Source organism: Rhinichthys klamathensis, unplaced genomic scaffold (assembly GCF_029890125.1).
Source record: "Rhinichthys klamathensis goyatoka isolate OS25496 unplaced genomic scaffold, OSU_Roscu_1.1 h1tg000104l_1, whole genome shotgun sequence".
Classification (NCBI taxonomy): Eukaryota; Metazoa; Chordata; class Actinopteri; order Cypriniformes; family Leuciscidae; genus Rhinichthys; species Rhinichthys klamathensis.
Window position 1 is genome coordinate 1,798,046 of NW_026606643.1, and position 20,276 is coordinate 1,818,321.

The window sequence follows — 20,276 nt, forward strand, 5'->3', positions numbered from 1 at the left end:
TGTTTTGTCGATTAAAAAACCTTTATAAATGATTTTGATCTGTAACGTGAGATTCCTGTCTGTTGGGTTTATTACAGCACGTGAATTCATCAGTTTCTCCCGAAATACATGGCCGGTGAACTGGGAGAAGAATAGAGTTAACTTTATAGTTACTTACACTGTGTGTCTGATATGAATAAAATCCGTCGGCAAATATATTTGAATGGGTTGTTATTGCTGCTTCCATAGACACCATTGTGTATTTTACAAACTATAAATGTATTCTTTTGCTATAAATTATATGTATTTAAATGTCTGAAACCTAAAATAAACATTATGTGGTTAAAAACACTGAATAGTTCTGATATATGACAAGCGCTGAGCGCGTCCGTCTTTGGCTCAACGCCAGCCACAGCGCGAAAGCACGCAGTTTGAATCTGGCAGTTCTGTCACGGCACTGTACATTCGCTCCTTAAGTGGTCAGCTGCTGCAGAGCGTGCCGAAATCGAAATTGCTGATGAGATGTAGAGAAAAATATATATCCGCGTTGTGCCTACGCCCCTTAGCTGTTCTAAATCCACTGTAAAACACGGCTTTGCCAGGCTCATTGCTTAAGTGAAAAATTTGAATGTTAGCCCCGCCCCTCCTCCCCTCCCGATATCATCGTCCATCGCGATGTTTCACTGTACACATCGTCTGATGCCAAATTGGTAGACATCACACAACCCTAATATAAATATATTTATTTTTCACTAAATATATTTATTTTTGACTAAAACTTTCATTTATGCATGGAAATTATACAGCTTATATTATATCATCAATGACTGCCTGCTATAAATTCATAAACTTTACTGCTCAGTTTAGAATTTCATTTCAAGTCATTCTCGCTATTTCAACACAAACTAATGCGTCAGCCAGCTAAATAACTTGTGACGTTTTAAAATCAACTTAATTCAACAATGCTCAAATCATCAGAAGCTCAAATGACTACGTTTGTACATGCAAAACATGCACAAGATCAACAAATATAATATTGTGTCAACGCAGCACGGGTTCAGTCCTAATAGCTGAGCCCTGAGTTCTGCAGCAGAAGAGATGAGAGCTCACCTGAAGCTGCCATACACGATGAGGAGGATGGAGATGAGGAAGGTCGACACCTGGCTGGAGTCCACAAGGGAGTACGCCCTGAGGAGAGGAGAAAGGAAGTTATTTTTTTTTTTCACAACAGCAACAAAAGGATGGGTACCAGATACATCATACATCAGACACAAAGACAGCCACCCTGTACAACCCTTCCTGGTTCAAACCCTGCCCTTGAATGTGCTCACTATTCACAGCATCAGCTATTGACCCAAGTGTGTGGGTGAAACGTGAATCAAAGCTCAGCCTGGTCGAGTTGTTACAGAGCTGTGCATGAGAAAGATCTCGTGTTACGGCATTCCCATCCTCCCAGAGCTCTGCCGAGCGTCTTGAGACCTGTGCTTGCCTTTTGTAAATAACAAGCTTTTAGAGAAAGAGGTCAGGCTTTACACTGTGTGCCAAGCAGACTCTTAAAATATGATTACAGCGAGCAAGTGACAGTTTGTTTTCTGGGAAAATAATGTGCGGCTGTGAACAAAAGCAGCAGACTTGATTGTGTGCGTTAATGTTGTGTGTATGAATAAGGAAAACGAGAGCGAGGAAAAGTAGGACGGGGCGCTGACCTTTTCCTCAAATGAAACTCTTTACTATGGACAATAAATGGTTTGAAGAAAAACACATTAGTAGTCACACACAGGCCTAACCTCGACTCTATACGTAATGATCCGGAAACACAGAATAGACGTACAATCGGACTGTAGAAAGGACAAAAAGCGAGGTGAAGAGGACGAGGGGTGTTTGAGGATGTGGGTGTGACGGGTTGACACTTAGCCTTGGTTCAAAGGCAGGCGTGAAGAATGTGTGCAGGCTCAGTGAGGGCCGTCTGGCTCCCAAAACCCTATAAACCCATAACAGCTCAACTGAGCTCTGTGTTTCAGAGAGCACAAGTGCCCACTGGGAAAGAAAACCACATGTAAGGCTTAAACATGGTTATTTAGCCATTTTCATTCAAACAGACTTTATTATCTTCAATTCCTGAGGTTAAATAAACTATTTACATAATTAGTGGTTTTAGCGAAGGCAAGCATGGACATGCATGGAAGAAAGGACCAGACCAGAACATTATACAGACTTAAAGGTGGGCCCTTTTGATTTAGGCTAGTAAGCCACCACCTACCAACCACCCAGAAACACCCTAGCAACTCTACATAGCACTACTCGCATTTTCTTATGCAAAAGTTTTATTGCATATTACTCCGGTTAGTGTGGTGTGATACTCTTGTGAAGAGATACGAACAGACAAGCTAAAGTCTATGGAAGTGTATTGTTGTCAAAGTTTAAACATGAGTGCATATTCAATGTGAACATCCTTCTGGTTATTTCTGTTTTCTCTTGTTGTAGGGTACAACATGTACTTCTATTAACCGTGATTTTAAGATTCTTTGTATTGTGTTTTGTGCACATAATAGTAGAGGTGCTGAAATTAATTGTTGCATCGATGCAGTAACAGACGGCCACTGACGTTTCTCCGATGTCATTCGTCACATGGTAAATGGACTGCATTTATATAGCGCTTTTTCACAGACCCAATGGCCACCAAAGCGCTTTACATATTGCCTCACATTCACTCACTCACACATACGCGCTTACTCGTGCTAACGCAAAATGGCGGAGGGAGGCGAAACACAAAAGAGTAATATTGAAAAGTGAGGATGCAACACATCGTGATATCGATCAAAGACATGATAATAGTAATCGAATTGAATCGTGAGACCAGTGAAGATTCACACCCCTACATAATACTGTGAACAGAAAGAAAATGGTACTTCATGAATATTTGAACTGAACACACAGTTTTTACATGCGTTTATGTTATTATAGTAATGGCAAATGAAAGAAAAGTGTTTTACATGCTGGCATAAATGCATTTACACAACTGGAATACTGGCAAAAATGCATTTACACAACAATTTCATAATGTTATGAGATTAAAGTGCCCCTATAATGCTGTTTTAAAGGCTCCTGATTTTGTTTTGGAGGTCTCCTACAACAGGTTTACCAGTACAATCCTCAGTGATTATACGCACTGTAAAGATAGCAACCGCAGCGTCGATTTTACCATGTTAATCCGAGCGCGAGTCCGATGATGAAACATTGAAAGAACTAGTTATTCAACCCGAACCTCCATCGCAAGGATGACTTGAGCAGGACGTTTCTCAGTGGTACGCTACTTACATTGAGTTACATTATGAGACTCCTCACCATCATTATTAACAAGTGTATGTCCATCAACAAACCGACGAGTATATTTCTAATTTATTGCGGTGCACATGCGGGAACTGTATCAATAACAACGCATACATTGGCCAAGCACTAACGTGATTAACTGATGTAACAAAGTCAGTAAAAAAATCTTGCCCCATGCTTTATCTTTACTCAAAGTAATAAGAACGACAGACAATCTGCATTAATGGACAGTTTCAGGTAATAGTGGCCCACAGCTGAATAGTATTTCAGTAGGGGTGTAACGGTACACAAAAATCACGGTTCGGTACGTACCTCGGTTTTAAAGTCACGGTTCGGTACGTTTTCGATACAGCAAAAAGAAAGAAATGCCAGAGAAATTTCTTATTTGTTAAAAGAAAAAAATATTTTTAAATAACTGAGTTTTCCTACATCTTGAAACTTTCAGATTTATAAATGGGGGTCATCTTTGAAGGATGAACAAATAATGTTTTGGTCATCACATTAAAAATAACATTAAAATATATATATATATTTATTTATATATTATTTGAGTTTTGAAGAGCTGGAAAAAGATGTGTGAAGTACTTGAAAGCAGTTCACTATTCCAGCCAAACTGGTTACAGTTAGTGTTAGCCTACTATATTAAATCCATGGTGAATGTTGCTGGTCTGTGGACGTAAAGTTACTAGTTCATTCACGGCACAATGTTTCTCCTGGTGTCCACGTCAGCGCTGTTTGATCTAATAGAGATATATGGTTAATAACGGAGAAATGTGAATGCTTCTCACTAGATCTCGCAGCGATGTTATTACTTCAGTGGCGAATTAAAATGTTTTCTTTACTGGATCTCTTAGCGCTGTGTTGTAACAGTGTCGCTTGATCGAGATCGGCTCGCGCTGCACAGATGTTGCTGGTCAAACGATCCGTGAAGCACAATATAATGAGTAGCGCAGTTTCGTTCCGCTTTCATTACGTTTGCCATTTGATGTTGCGCAACGTTGTGGTGATCGCGCCAGCGCGAATTTTGTCGGCAAGAAAAATGGTCCAAGGAATCGTTCGGTTTGTATGCGTACCGAACCGGAAGCCTCGAACCGAAACGGTTCAATACGAATACATGTACCGTTACACCCCTATATTTCCAGAACTTGCCGGAGACCTACACAATATAAAACACAAAACTACGTATTTAGAACACCCGTTAGTTATGAGTGGATCATGTATTGTATGTTTTATGTTTTATTTAAACGGATAAACGATAAATTGAGCTCCCTCTTACATCCGTTAACTTGGGTTGATGGTTTTAACGGTTTATTTTCAAATCTTCAGCCATCACAGACAAGGAGTATTATTAATCTAAGTAAATATGTTTAAATGCCTGTCTTTTCAAATGTCTATTTCATCAATTGTATTGTACTGTATTGTTATAAAATGAGTATGAGTATTGTAATGAGAAAGGGCATTTAAATATCCATGACTTTGACATGTTTAAATGCCTTTTATTGTAAGAGTACAGATGAAGAAGAGTAGCTGTAAAGATGTACTTTCAGTTTTGTTATGTTTCTGTAACAAGTTATTGTAAAAAACATACATTCATGGTGATCTATCATTGAAGAAGTTGCTTTCATTATTTCTCTCCTTTTTCAGGAGGACTACACACAGCATTTTATAGCATTAGAGTTAAGAATTCATTAAACGATTACATGCAAGTCTGTAGGTATGAAAAGGTTTTCTTCAATACCAATTTGGTGTAGTGACAAGCCTAATTACTATTGGGTTATGTGCATCACTGCCACTGTTAAAATATACATATAAATGACATGATTTAAGATTTAGCTGTAAGGGTTTTAGCCCAGCCCTAAGAATCTGACCTGAAAAGTTAATTGAAAGTCATAATACTTCTACAAAAGACATACTTTTAAGAAAAACACTGGTTTATTTATTCTTATTTAGACGATCATTCATTTATTAATTTAAATGAATGAAGTAGACATTTAAACTGTGATCTCATAGGTCAGAGAGTGACTGAAAGGAGGTGTGTGCAGATGCATGTCCTGGTAGATTACACATGCTGTGATTTACATGATTGAATGGTCTGAATTCTTATGGGCTTCATTCTTGCACTAGTGCCATACAAAGGCCTTTTGCACACAAAAAAAGGAGGTATGTGCAACTTCTCATGTCAGTGACACACTTTCAGTATTTGACTCCAGACAGACATTTCAATTGAGATTTCAGGACACTGTCAATGCTGTACTGTTCACTTAATCTAACAGCTGATTGTTGCAATAGACAGTCCCTGTAAATATACATGAGGGTGCTGGGAGGCAGAACACTGGTTTGTTGATTGCATTTTTGCTTATATAGTCACTAGAGGCCAAAACTGCAGGAGCTATGGGTGTTAATTCGGTGAAAGTGCAACAAAATACTATGACTTATTTGAATATTATTATTATTAAATATATTACACACACACCAGTAAAAATTCACAGTTCCTGGTATCATAGCAAAACCATTTTATTTTAATACTATTTAACTGTTTGAAAATAAAAATATTAAATAAATGAAACTAGTTCATTATTAATACTAATAATTATAAGTAAATAATAGATTAAAACATTAGCACAGTCATACAAATATTGTTCAATTAAGTAAATATTGCATTAAAAGATTAAAGGAAAAGTAAAAAAAACTTAAAAAAAAAAAAACTATTGCAGGTCTATTACAGTTACACTGCAAAACTTAATGCACAGATCTACTTTCTACAATAATCTAGTAAATCATTGTTTTTAAATGATACAATTAATAGACTGTCCTCTACAATGGAGAACACTACTTAGGCCAAGGAAGAAAAAAACCCCAGTGTAAATCAAAAATGATTACAAATACAAGCGGAAACAAAGGCATTTCCCCCTACAATTTAAGTCTAGTGCTGCACGATTAATCATATCGCAATCGCGATGTCAAGCCTATGCAATTATATGACGCAAAATGCTGTGATTTTATTAAATAAATTAAGGCATGTGTGGACATGACAACCCATTCTCTCTGAGAGCTGTTTGCCCTTTTTCTGCACCGCTAATAAAAAGAAGACCAGTCAGTTTCAGTTTAGGCAGTGGCGCGTGTGGCGTGTATGCTCACGTCGTGACTTTCTCCGGCGGCGCGGAGAACAGGTGAAGATGATGCCGCGCACACGGACACTGAACTGGTGGCCAGAAGAAAATCTACCTCTGTTACATGGCGATATTTTGGCTATAAGATAACCCACACTGAGCAGAGAGAGCAGGGCTTCCAACTCTCATTCAGCGTGAGACTCGCGCAATCGACACTTTCCACACGAAGCAAAGAGGACACGGACTACGTTTACAAGCAGCCAATAACCCGTTTAAAACCGGAATATTAGCAATAACCCGGTCGCGCACGGCCATGTAAACACCGGCAAAACCCCGAATATGCTCATATTCCGATTTTTAAAAACCCAAATATGATCTAGTGCTGCACGATTAATCATATCGCAATCGTAATCGCGATGTCAAGCCTATGCGATTATATGACGCAAAATACTGCGATTTTATATGAAATAAACAAATTAGGGCTGTTAACGCAGCATCTGTTATTTTTTGTCATCCTTTGGCTAGTGTTACATGCAGGGCTGGACTGGCCATCGGGCATACTGGGCATTTTCCTGGTGGGCCGGCGTGCTTTGTGGGCCGATACATCTCATACTCTTTTTTTTTTTTTTGTCTGAACGGCCCATAAAACTCGTACATCGGTGGCCCATTGCATTCAGTTTTGCTTAATTGGCGGTGCTGGGATCTTTGTGCCGGTGTAATGCATTGGAAAAAAAGTCAGCGTAGGTCCTGTGTTTTGTTTCTCACAGACCGGAACATGAAACGCACAGATCAGCGGCCCTTTGGTTGTTTTCTTGATTGACACTGGGCTGGTCCAATCACATCTTTAAACACCTCCCCCTTGAGCTCTGAGTGAGCGAGCAGTGTCAGTGTGTATCTGTCAAAATATGGAGAAGCGATGGAGAAGAAACGCAAGGAATGTGCAGAGAAATAGCGTGAAAAAAAAGGCCCTTCAAGTGGCTGATGAGGATAGTGAGGAGGATAAGGAGAGAAATAAGTGAGTGCAGAGAACTGTGGTAAGCAGAACTAGGCTACTTTCAGAACACTTGGGCTATGTAGGAACCCACTACCCAGTTACGCATTATTTCCACATTTGCATATTTGACGATTACGAATTTTATTAGAATTATAATGAGACGAGTTTGTAAACCATGTTTTTCGACAAAATAAAAGCTTGATGCCGTTTCCGTCAAAATAAAAGACCATGTGCTTATCTCTTTCAAGTATAGAAATTAGTAGTAAACTAATTATGAAGTTGCTTTTATTTTTCAGTGCATTTGTTTTACAATATATGGCTATTACTGCCATGGGATTAATAGAACTATTATTATGTAGTAGTGTAATGTATACAGACACTATATCACAACTAAAAGAGTTTTGAGTTTTTCTTGGTTTAATTTGCACACTGAATATGGGTTGGAGCTTTTTAACTCTCAAAGTGCACCAGATTGATGAATTTAACATTAAAAAGCACAACATTTTCTTACGGGGGAGCTTGCCCCCCGAACCCCCCTAGAGGGACAGAGGTGCACTCACCACAGATTTACCAAAATCCTGTGGGAAAAACCGGTATTGCTATCCCAATGCAGCTTATATAAATTGTTTTAGGATTCATCACTGTGGAGTATAGTTCAAGTTCAACTAGTTATTTCATCTGTTAACGCTTTCTCACTCCTATTCACTTATGGCATTAGTGGTTTTAATAGGAGTTATTATACATATTCAAGGGCGTGCAAAGTTCGGTTGTGCTTATGGTTATATGTAGTGGGCCAGTCTGGGCCAAAATGCCCGGGCCGATTTGTTGTCCCAGTCCAGCCCTAGTTACATGATCCCGCTTTTATTCATGTGAATGCTTTAGTTTAAACCATTCAGCGAGACGACAAGTCAAAAGAGAGCGCGCTGCCTGTGAATGTCCTGACTGTAAGACGCGCGCTAGTATCATGCGCATGCACAGACCGCGCGCCAGAATACAGTTCTCTTTCCGCTTGAAGTGAACGAACAATAACACACACAATTATGCCAAAATTTCATTTGTCGAGTGTCTTCATAACATAAGAGCAGTCTTATGATGGCCGTAAAGAGTTGTGAGAGAATAAGGCGCGTGTGAGATCCGCGTCTCTTGTCAGCTACTCTTAAAGGGCCAGCATCCAATAATGCTTTCTGTCAGTAAAGTTAATCAAAGAACAAAAGGGAACAGAGAAAAACACTCACTGCTCTTGACCAAAGAACTTGTGTAGCTTTAAATAGGATTTTAGTCCATATAATTTATAATTTATGCAGCGCAGACTGTTTGAACATTATTCAATTTCTGTATATGTCCTACCTGTAGACATGAAGAGCACAGGTAAATATGACATTTATTATGGGTTTATGTGAGGATTGTTTGAAGTTCACTTAAATTAAAATTAAATTAATTTTTATCCAGACATCAATGGCTTATTTATCATTATAGGTGTTATCAATCATTTAGTTGTTGTTGCTAGTTTGAGTTGAGAAATACACATTTCAGAATTATCATTAATCTGTGTGTGCATTTTGCTTTAGAACCAAGCAAGTTGACTCATGAAACCATTTGCCCTAATATGATCCCTGGGTTACCCCTTTTCTAACCCGAATATTTGGTCATGTAAACGCGTATCGGCATATCCCCATCAAAAGGAACATTGATTTGTGTTCTGCGCATGTTCTATTCGCAAGGAATCTTGGTCTTTTGAGTAGAGGAACTTCTTGTATGTGCCGTCTGGCGTCCCGCGTGCAGTATACCTGAAGTAAACAAGAAGTAGAGGTAAACATGGTGAGACGCAGCACAGCACCATACTTTTGGAGCGAGGAGGAAACACATTTCTTTATTATTGTGGTGAAAACCATGAATGTTGCTGCTGCTGTTGTTGTTGTTGTCTTTGGATACAGAAAGAAGAATCGGAAATGACGCATATTGGGTCTTAAGGTTGTCCGTACGTCCAGACGCTAACCGTGCGTTGCCGTTTACATCAGGATATTGCCAATTGATTACAAATTCCATGTATACAGGAGTAACTCTCTCTGCTCACGCATGTAAACGGGTTATTCCGAATGTTTCAGAAACCCGAATAGTGACCTTAACCCGACCATAACCCGAATATTGACAGCTTGTAAACGTAGTCACTAACACCGACAGACTAGACTGACAGAATCTGAGAGCTGATGATTTGTTTCATATCAAAAGTAACCTGCTCGATTTTATTACGAAATGCAAACAATAGCGTTTTGGCGCTTGTAAATGTGACGTGACAGATCGTGGTTGTGAACTGAACATCTCTGACTCTTTACTACTTAATAGTAAATAAACACGAATGGACAATTGGTGTGTTGAAAGATACCGTACAACTTACCGAAATGTTTATGCCTCATACATAATATCGATTAATCAGTGTTTTTCAACCGCGGAAAGAGGTCAATAACAGCTGGAGAACAATAGGCCTATGTCACATTACATGTACCTCAGGAAAGCCATTTGATGGCACATTAGTTGGCTAGACAAATTATATATAGAGAGGAGTATTTTGCTAAATATGTGCACTGTATTAAATATTTATTATATTTTTACTTATATCATTAAAATATTGTAACGTTGTTATTATAGCCTAGTAAAAACCAAATTGCATTTAGTTTGTGTTATTTTTAACCTGTAATAATAATACCAGCTGACAGGGCTCTCTGTATGTTTACAGCATTAGGTGAGATTTTTTTTCTTGAGAAAAATTTACATGTATCTACTGTACCTAATATTAATCCAAATGAATCGATATTGAATCAATATCGGAATCAAATCACAAGATTTGAATTGAAATAGTGAAATTTGTGTCAAGCAATAATAAAAACAGTAGCCTAACAGTCACTGTACCATGTAAACATTGTAACGTCACTAAACTCAACAAAATTCTGTTTAGTTACCAAATGTTTTGACAATCACACAATACACATCCTGCTTAAATGCCCCTGCATGTGGACAGAACGTTCAAAATATCTTATTTTCATGAGGATACGAAATGTTCTTTTTTATTGTTCAATTTATTATACTATTGTACTATTGAGACAATAACAAGTTCGCAGTAATGCAAAGATGTCATTATTTAATTTGGTAAAAAAACATTATTTTAATTTGAGAAATACACATTTCAGCATTATCACTAATCTGTGTGTGCATTTTCCTTGAGAACTAAGCAAGTTGACTCATGAAACCTTCTGTTTATTATATTGCAATCGCATTATTGACCTCAATAATCGCAATATGACATTTTCCCCAAATCGTGCAGCCCTATTTAAGAAGTCAATTTCTTTTAAAAGCTATTTGCTGCATATTCCACATTAGGGTCCAATTCATTCTTCTCCGAGTCAGATTGCTCACTTAGCACACGTAGGTCTGAATGAATTAACAGCCTATTGCCAGTAGATTGGCAGAAGTTGCAGCATGCCACAGCTTTCAAGAGCAGGCATTTCCCTCTCTAGAAATCACTACCTCATTTATCTTTCACAGTGACACATGATCGCCGATACCTTAAGATTTACACAAATTTGAATACCATATCATGTATTAGGTTGGGGACAAACAGCACTAAAGCCTAGCACACCCTTCAGGACAAAATTTCCCTTAAAGCACTTTTGGTGAATTCATGAAAATGGTGTCATTCATGCTGACAAAACTGTCAGCAAAACGCCAGTAGGACCAATAATCGAATAGGCCATAAGGGTGTGGTGGTAAAAACTGCTTTGGTATACTACACAATCTCCTGTACTTGGCACAACACATAGGTTTTTGCATTGATTTCGCTTGCTCTTAAATGCGATTCAATGATATAGTACTTAGTATTTTCGATAGGAAAATGTCCTGGGTCCGATATAATGCAATATGATCCTTCATAACACGGCTGTTTGCTGTAATAAATAGGCCATATAAAATCTGACATTAGGGATGGCCCGATACCATTTTTTTTCAAACCGATACGAGTACGAGTATTTAGATTTGTGTACTTGCCGATACCGAGTACCGATACCGATATTTCTACCGCAAAAGTAATAGGCTCCCAGAAAAGAAGACGACTATTTTAGAACACAGGTTAGAAGACTGTTTTTATTTTCTTCTCTGCTTGTTTTAACAAGTCTAAAAATAAATAAATAATTAGTAAAATAATAAATGTATTAACACACAAACCACTGTTAATTTAACATAAAAGCAAGCAGGCTACTGCGTGCATGGTTTGGCATGACCGAATGCGCGCAAAGTGCGCTCCCTTAAATCCTAAAAAGCTGACAGTTCCTCGCGATCTCACACATCTCTGTTATTATCAATGAAGCTGACTGCACAATCAATCTTTCATAATATCCACACTTTGTTTGTTATAATTAGAGGATTTGCCAGCATACAGAATTCAGCACTGAACAAAAAAGTCCCTTTTGAGCGGTGAGGGGAGTCTATCTTAAATGCTTCTGATTCACCATTGCGTTCAAGAAATCAACACATATGTCTGTGATTGGCTACATCGCTCAACGCTGTAACCATGTTATGAATAGAAACTCTGGCCTGTAAATCGTTTCTATTTTGTTGTAGTTGTTTTTGTTGCTTTTCTGCAAGAGATGAATAAAAATCTATTAGTTTTTATGTTTTATTCATAGATATTTCTAGTTTGCGGGAGTCCCGCAAATCGTTTTATTCTCCCATAACCCGCACACAGAGTGAGTGCATTACCGCCCGCGCTCGCACTCGTCCATCAAATCTATGATGCGTCTTCAGATGTTTAATTAGATTGCTGGTGTTAAACGATGTACTTTCTTTCCCTCCTCTCGACACCTTAGCTGAACATAACTTACAGTCTGCCTTGCTGTTGTCATCATCCCTTATCTTGAAATGAGCCCAAACCGCCGACATTATACTTTCCTATGCCTCAGTTCACCTCGACAAAGCACTCGCGGCGGCCAGTTTCGTTTTGCAAAATGTACGTGGTATCGGCGAATTTTTATGAGTACGAGTACGAGTATATGAGGACAGTATCGGCCCGATCCCCGATGCCAGTATCGGGCCATCCCTATCTGACATCCCCGTGAACAATTCAATAAAACAACAATATGCCATTATTAGAAATAGACAGCTCTGGATTAGTAAAATGACAGGGTTTTTTTGGGGGGGGGGGGGGGGTCTAGAGGTAAATCACAATTATCTCAAACTATTAACTGTATAATGCGTTGAAGTACACGTTGGCACCTCATTCTTTACTTGTGACTTTTCAGTGGCTTTTTGTGTCTGATTTACAATACAGTAACAGCCACTCCAGTCACCCTGGACTAATCTAGGGTTAAGTGCTTTGCTTGAGGCTTAAACCACTCAGCTGTCAGTCCACATCTTTTACAATTAGATTACCACTAGTTAAAGTCACATTATTACTTTTGTCAGTTTGGCATATAAACATTTGAAAAAGTTTAACCATGTTTCTATCTGAACTTTCACATTATATTAAATATAAGGCTACTGTCTGGGTACTAAATAGCTGAAAATGATCTTTAAACACATTCGGTCTATCTTAGGCCAAAACAAATACATTCCAAGTGCTTCTTTTTCACTTGAAGTCAACATGGATTTACAAACTATTTTTATTGTATATGCATTTGAGCAAAAAAAGGTTTTTAAAAAATAAAAACTGCATGATTTTATCCATTAGGACTGAATTGGATGGTGTAAAGTAGGGTGTTTCAACCCAGAAAGGAGCCAGACCCTGAAAATATTAGCAATTTCAAATATTGCCTGCACAAACTTTTAAGGCAGCTTTCTGACCAGAACATGCAGACTTAAGGTCAAGCTCACCATCAACAGCTTTTCAACATATCCCATTGGTAATGTTGCCAGATTTTTTCCGCTATTTCATTATTTGCTATTATTGCCACGAAAATGATTTTTGAATATTGGTTAAAAAAACACACTGCCAATATATAAAAAAATAAATTAATTAATACTTGTGTTCAAATTCAGCCAAAGTAGACAGATATGAATGATACTGTCCCAATACTGTTCACCTGCGTGTACGTAAATGTCTGTCTATATCAGCAGGGTTCAATAGTCTATGTTTGTCATTCAAAAAGGGAAACCGCAACTAGCAGTACTTGCTTAGCATTTTGATCATCAATCACGCTGATCACCATCTTTATTCCAGTCAGTGCATTCCAATGCTCAAGTAATTTTAACAGCCTTCAGTCTGTACCGTCTTGATTTCTTTGCTCGCTTTCATCATTTTAATTCTCGTGCACTGACTCGTCCACTAAGCTGAACAGCCAATCAGAGTTCTCAATATGCTGAATCGGCCCCAAAAAACAGACGGCGTCCAACAAGAGCCAACGGTGCAAAACCGTCACACCGAAAAAACTAAGCTGGCCGACGTTCAAAACCGGACCGTCATTGCCCGAAGGCCGACCGCCTTCCACTTGTGTCTGTTAATTCATTGACAGAAACATGGAGTGCTGAAAATGTATTCTGGCTTCTTCAAACTTTCAGAAAACTCAGGTTGACTTTCAAAAGACTATCCATAGGGCCAAGTTTATTTACCTCAGAAAGGTCATTAATGATTATAGCTCAATAGTTAGCTTGAATTCTAGAGAGGAGCATTTTGCTAAATATATGCAGTGTTTTATATTAACTATATTGTTACTTAAGCTGTTCTTTAATATTTAATGCATGCTTAAATAAATTCATCATGAAAACAGAAACAAAAACTGCCTAATGTGCAATTTAAATCTTTGTAATCAGGTCAGTTGTTAATTTTAACCTTTAATATTATTGTAACATACCAACTGACAAGCTTCACTGTATAGTTTTCCACTGCATGGTGCAGCTCAGGTTCCAAGCAAGCCGAAACGATACTAAAACGTGACGTGTAAACACTGCAGATCACTGATTGGTCAGAGAGAATCGTCACTACCAGCGTCATTAGATTTGCGACACAAGACACCAAACTCGAACAAATAAACTTCGTCTTGCAGTGAAAAATATCAACATGCCGAGAATCAAGAACACCCTTCCATCGAAATATGCCCCATTGGTCCTGTGCGTTTGTTTGTGTCGCGTTTCCATTAGGCCTATGTCACGGCAGTAGAGGCGGCGCAACTATAACGATCAGTCTATGATCCCACCCACTTTGAAGCAGTTCTAAACTGCACTGGAAAAGCAAACCGAGCCATACAGGGCTCCTGCCAGTGCGACCAAACTTTGATATAGGTCACGCTGGCACAACCACAACGTTGCCCAGCATCAAATGCGAAACGAAATGTCAAATGTCACTCCCTAATATCTATTTTTTTCCACTCGTTTTGCTTTTGAATTAAAATTAAGACATTATGAATGATAATTAAAGTTAGTTTTATCTACAACTCAAATTAAGTTCAGGCCTTTTTTGTCAGCCCCACACAGTGCTACCAAATACTTTCTGTAGAACTCAGTGGCTCTGGTGCTGCTGCCCTTAAACGTTAGTCTGGAGCCCCTGTGATCTTTTGCCTGTGCTCCTAAAAATGTTCAGTTAGGGGCTACAGCGCTCCTAGTAAAAACAGTTAGTCTGGAGCCCTGCACACCATGCAGTGGAAAAGTGCCATAAGGCAGGGGTGACCAAACTCGGTCACTCAGTTTAGCTCCAACTTGCCTCAACTCATCTGCCTGGATGTTTCTAGAATGCCTACTAAGAGCTTGATTAGCTGGTTCAGGTGTGTCTAATTGCGGTTGGAACTGAACTCTGCAGGACAGTGGCCCTCCAGGAGCAGGACAGTGGCCCTCCAGGAGCAGGACAGTGGCCCTCCAGGAGCAGGACAGTGTTAGCCTACAATAGCCTACTTATTCCACTTCTCAATATATATATATCGATTTACAACTGCATTGCAATTTCCTTCCAAATAAGCACATCGTAAGACCTTGGATGTCTGTATATCAAACTAAGCAGACAAGTTGAAATGTCATTTAGAGGCAAAAACGGTCAACTATAGTTAATGGCCTAATGCCCTGGTGTCACAGTTTTTGTCGCTGGAGCATTAGTTATATATAAATTAGACATTTGAAGTAGGGATGTCAACGATTAATCGATGATCGATTAATTGTCGATAACACGTTTAATCGATAAATCTTATCGATCATCGATTAAGCAGGTTCATGCGCGTGCGTGCTGCTCAACCGCGAAACATGTAAGCAAGCACGCCGGAGTTATGTTTGGGACTATTTTACACCTTCATCATGACTATAAGTTTGCGTGTGCATTCGCTGCCTTTTGTTTTGTGCAAATGTAAGTTGTAATAGTTTATTTTGTGTGCGCCTATCTATATCTGATTTATCTCATATTGGATGCATTTGGTTAAGAATTGACGCAGCGTGATCTTTAGCGCGCGCAGCTCAAATGGCAATGCACGACTAATAACGACTATTGGGACTGTCATATTATATAACATTATAAAGAGAACAATATTGTAATAAAAGGTACTTTGTGAATTATTTGGGTTTAGTTGCCGTGTCGCGTTGTTCAAGGAAGAGCGCGTAGGCTACAACATGAGTCATTCTGAATGGCACGTAACTTAGTTCAAGTTCACTTGTGCATTCACGTCATTTTGTGCAGATATAATTTGTAATATTATGTTTATTTTGTACATATCTGATTAATCTCATTGGATGCGTTTCTTTGAGTTAAATAACGTGCTAGCAAAGTGCTCAACGGTTAAGTTATTCATTCAGCGCGCGCCGCTCAAGCAGAATGCACGACTAATAACGAGGATTAATTTGGGACTGTCATATTACATAACATGAGAACACTATTTTATTAAATCGGTGTGAATTCATTGGGTTTAGTTTGAGGAGGAGAAGGGCGGGGGGCATTTTTTCCAAACAAAAATTACGTTTATCTTGCCGCAATGTTTGCGCTCATTGCATTTTTACAGTGGGGTAATATTGTTGTTAAGAGTTTACACAACACAAGGAAGCTTGATTTAAATTGTTTAATTAAATTAAAAAAAGTAGCACAAATAAATACAATAGAATAAAGATACAAATAAAGACAAATAAAGAGAAAAGTTATAGGGCTACAGAAACTGAATAAAGTAATCAAATGGAAAATAACACTGGGTAGTATTTTAGTCCTGAATAAATTAAATATAGGCTATTAAGCCTGATTCCTTTAACTTAAAGCTATATTTTGTTGTTTTGACAACTAAATTAATGAGCTAGTGCACGGATCCTGTGTTCATTATACTGGCATGCGTTTTATGCTTATTAAAAGACAAAACCGACTATGTTTAGAGTATACTCACGAAGACCGAAATTGACACAATTTTGCGTGTTAAAGCAATATAATCCGCTAAAAATAACTTTTGTTACTGGCCAGCTGTTTTTGAGGCGGATTCTCTATGAATGTGCGCATAGAAAATCATCTCAGAGAGCGCACGAGCACTGATTAGTTTAAAATCGCTTGAATGTTTAAACTGGTAAGACTTAAAAAGACGTGCAAATGGTAAACTTCAGTCACGATGCACTGCTGGCCCGATTGTGCAAGTGAATATTCCGTCATGTCCCGACTCCTAAACGCGAGTGTGTCGCCGCAGCGCTTGATGCTTGCCTTGCACAACACATTTTGAGAGAAGAGAAAGAAGACGCGGCACCGCTGAACACCCACGCTGTTTGTGAAATTGCGCCTGGCAGATAGTTGTTAAAAGAATGATTTGATTTTATAATCTGTGTGGATTACGATTGCGGGAATTTCCTGCATTATAAATGGGAGACCTGTGGGAATTATTAGAATTATGCGCAATACCCGCAATCCCCGCAATCCCGCGCCGAAATTCGAGCACTGTATAATTATCAATCACATCGAAACATTTTACAATCCTACTAGCCCTTTATTTAGATTAAAACCATTCTCATTAATTTGGTGAGGAACATAGCGGTTTGAGCAGCATTTGCAGACGCTGTCATGCTGTTGGCCATATGCACTGCAGCAGACGCATATTGCAGTATTAAGGCTAACGATTAATCGATCGTTAATTTAAACGACGATCGATCATGGGAATTTGTGAAAATTGACATCCCTAATTTGAAGACATTTGTTGAGCTACGGATTATAGGCGTTTACTAGGCAGATTGGTTATGTAGAAAAACAGGATTAAAATAACTAACATATTTTAAAGATCAACCAAGTGCACTTCTACATGCTAAGCTAATGTATTTTGAATATTAGTATACCTATTTCATCAGAATGAAGACCATAGCCTAAAGACAAAAGATTTACTTAGTTACTATTACTCTTTTAAATGGATTAGTGTAGGGCCTACTTGTTCACATGCAAACTATTCGTCTAATCCTGAGAATTGTAGTTTTGTGGCATGCGAACAAATATTGTGTACATTAACTATAGCATGTATAAGTCAGTGTGACAGATCACTGATAACGTCAAGTGTGCATTTACTTAAACTACTTCATTAAAGAGCTGCTAAATAAACAATTATAGGCGAATCATAGCATTTTGCTGTCTGACAACTCCAACTGAACAATACCACGACTGTTCAGGCAAACAGAAGTCACTGAATGCCACCCGGCCAAGGCATTAGAGATGCAGACGGTTATGAACACCTACACGCCAGTCAAACTTCCTGAAAAGTCCCTTTCATCCACCAGGCCTATGATAACTAAATGAGTGAAATTTATCTGCCGAAAATAACAGAAATCATCTTCTATCAGTATAAGCTACTGATATACAGACTCCACTATCTGTCTTATAAATACAAATAAGTCAATGATAAACTTCTGAACAACACTATTTATGAACATGCCACATTTCACCTATCCACTTACAGCCATATACAAAATATTGTATATAATGGGCATTTAATCTAATATATATATACATATAATACTTTTTTATATATTAATGATTTTATGTTCTGAATATTACACATATTATGCATATAAGGGTGCAAATGATGTGCATTTTCTTACGAAAAACTTTCAAAATCTCAATACAGGCCAAAAACAAAACATATGGACCACCAAATTTGCAATCTCTCTCCAGCTATATCAATTCCTGTCCTGAAAGAGTCAAAGAATGAGGCACATGCTGTCATTCATATTAACCAAGAGAAGCTACGTCATGCGTGAAAAGAGTTAAAATGAAGACATCTGAGTTCACAATGAGCTGAATATCTTGTTTACACATCTCGGCCTTGTTTCAAACCCTAGTGTGCTGCCTACCTAGAGAGCATTTTAGGGCATCATATCCGCATCACATTTGGAACGTTTCACGTGCGTTTATGACGCCTGAACCGGTTGTCTACAAAGTCAGCTCACTAGATTTTTAAACACAGCCTATTTCTTACATATACACAGCTCTCTTCCTTAAAGACAGGATTAGAGCAGCTAATGAGCTAAAGCACCGCCACCACGACCCGATCTACGATTACCAGTCACTGATTCAGACGTGAAACGATGAAATAATGATAAAATCAATGAAATTATATTGATCTAATAATGTTTCACGTTGAATTGGTCGTGTTAGCACGTTAGCGCACTGCATTTCCCTTTGTGCCTCTACTGAATCAACCGTATTACAAATAAACACACATACACACGACGGGAAATACGTATTTTTAATAGCATAACGATTGTAAATAATTTGTGAGACAAAATAAATGAAATGAATGCTGTCTATCGGCGGTTGAGATTAAAACACCAAACCCGTTTATAAGAGAGCTAGCAATCGGCTAAGTTACATTAGACCCAAAATACGCCTCGAACCTTCACCGGTGCGTAATGCAGCCGTATCAACGGCAAAGACTGAGGTAAAATCACACCTTTCAGGCGCTGACAGTGGTTATATGTGTGTGTTAAAGCGGGTGAAATGTCGGTGTTTTGTGTCTGAATGGTTATATTTGCTGGCACTCACCAGGAGTAGCTCTGCTCCGCCATGTCAGTCAGTCAGGCAGCGGCTGAGGACTGAGGTTCGGCTCAAAAGACGAGATTATCTCCTCCACACGCTCACGGTTTTCGCCTTCTTCACTGAGCCCCCTCCGATAACAACATGGCGATGTGTTTCCTTCGGCAGCTCGCAGCAGAAATGACAATGATTGTGGCTGTGCTGCTAGCCGAGGCTAAGAAACAAAAGCAGTCCAGGGGGAAAAAAAACTGAAACGTTTCGCTGACTTCAGTTGGCTGTCTGTCCTCAACAGGCCCCGCTTTCAAAGGCCCTCAGATGAGCTGCAAACCCATCTTGGGTGTGCATGCAGAGAGAGAGAGAGGGAGAGCTGTGTGCTGGGTTTGCCCCAATAGCTGTAATGGAAGCGCACGGATAGCTTTGTTTTCTATAGCGAGCGCGCGACTGTACCAGAGAAGTGCGCGTGCACGGCTTTGCCCACACAGATGAGATTGAAGGGACAGGCTCTACCACTAGGTGACTGACATGCAGTATTGCAGTTTCGGGTTGACATGCTTCTCAAAATTGGCTTAGCTGAAATAATATAGTAGGCCTACATTTGAAACGGACAAGTATTATAAAGGCCATGAAGCTGCATATAATTAGCTGATGGAGTCCATGATAAAAAAAAGAGAAAAGAGAGTGCTCTGTGTAAATGATGACTATGTAAATTTCTGTATGTAAATAAAACCACTCTCTCTATATAAACATTCTCATTTCCTTGCCATCATCTAACTTTTGGGTTGCTGTTTTTCTAGCGAAGACTCTGGCTAGTAGTCACAGATTTTCACTCTATCATTTCTCAAGGTAAGTTTCTTTTTTTGAAAGTCAGTTTCTACACACCTTTAAGTCTTGCCAACAACGCTAAAAATATACAGTTCACTGA

The 20,276-nt window shown here is 38.8% G+C and overlaps 1 protein-coding gene across 1 annotated transcript in view; it reads right to left on the reverse strand.

The window, feature by feature from the left end:
• The window catches only part of sppl3 (signal peptide peptidase 3), a 42,524-nt gene extending 22,717 nt beyond the window's left edge, over window positions 1-19,807 (reverse strand). The window contains exons 1-2 of the mRNA XM_056253304.1: window positions 19,364-19,807; window positions 1,090-1,167 (exon numbers count right to left, since the gene is read on the reverse strand). Coding sequence (XP_056109279.1) covers window positions 1,090-1,167; window positions 19,364-19,386 — 101 coding nt within the window. The 5' untranslated portion in view covers window positions 19,387-19,807. The remainder of the gene's footprint in view (window positions 1-1,089; window positions 1,168-19,363) is intronic.
• Between the last annotated feature and the right edge of the window lie 469 nt (window positions 19,808-20,276).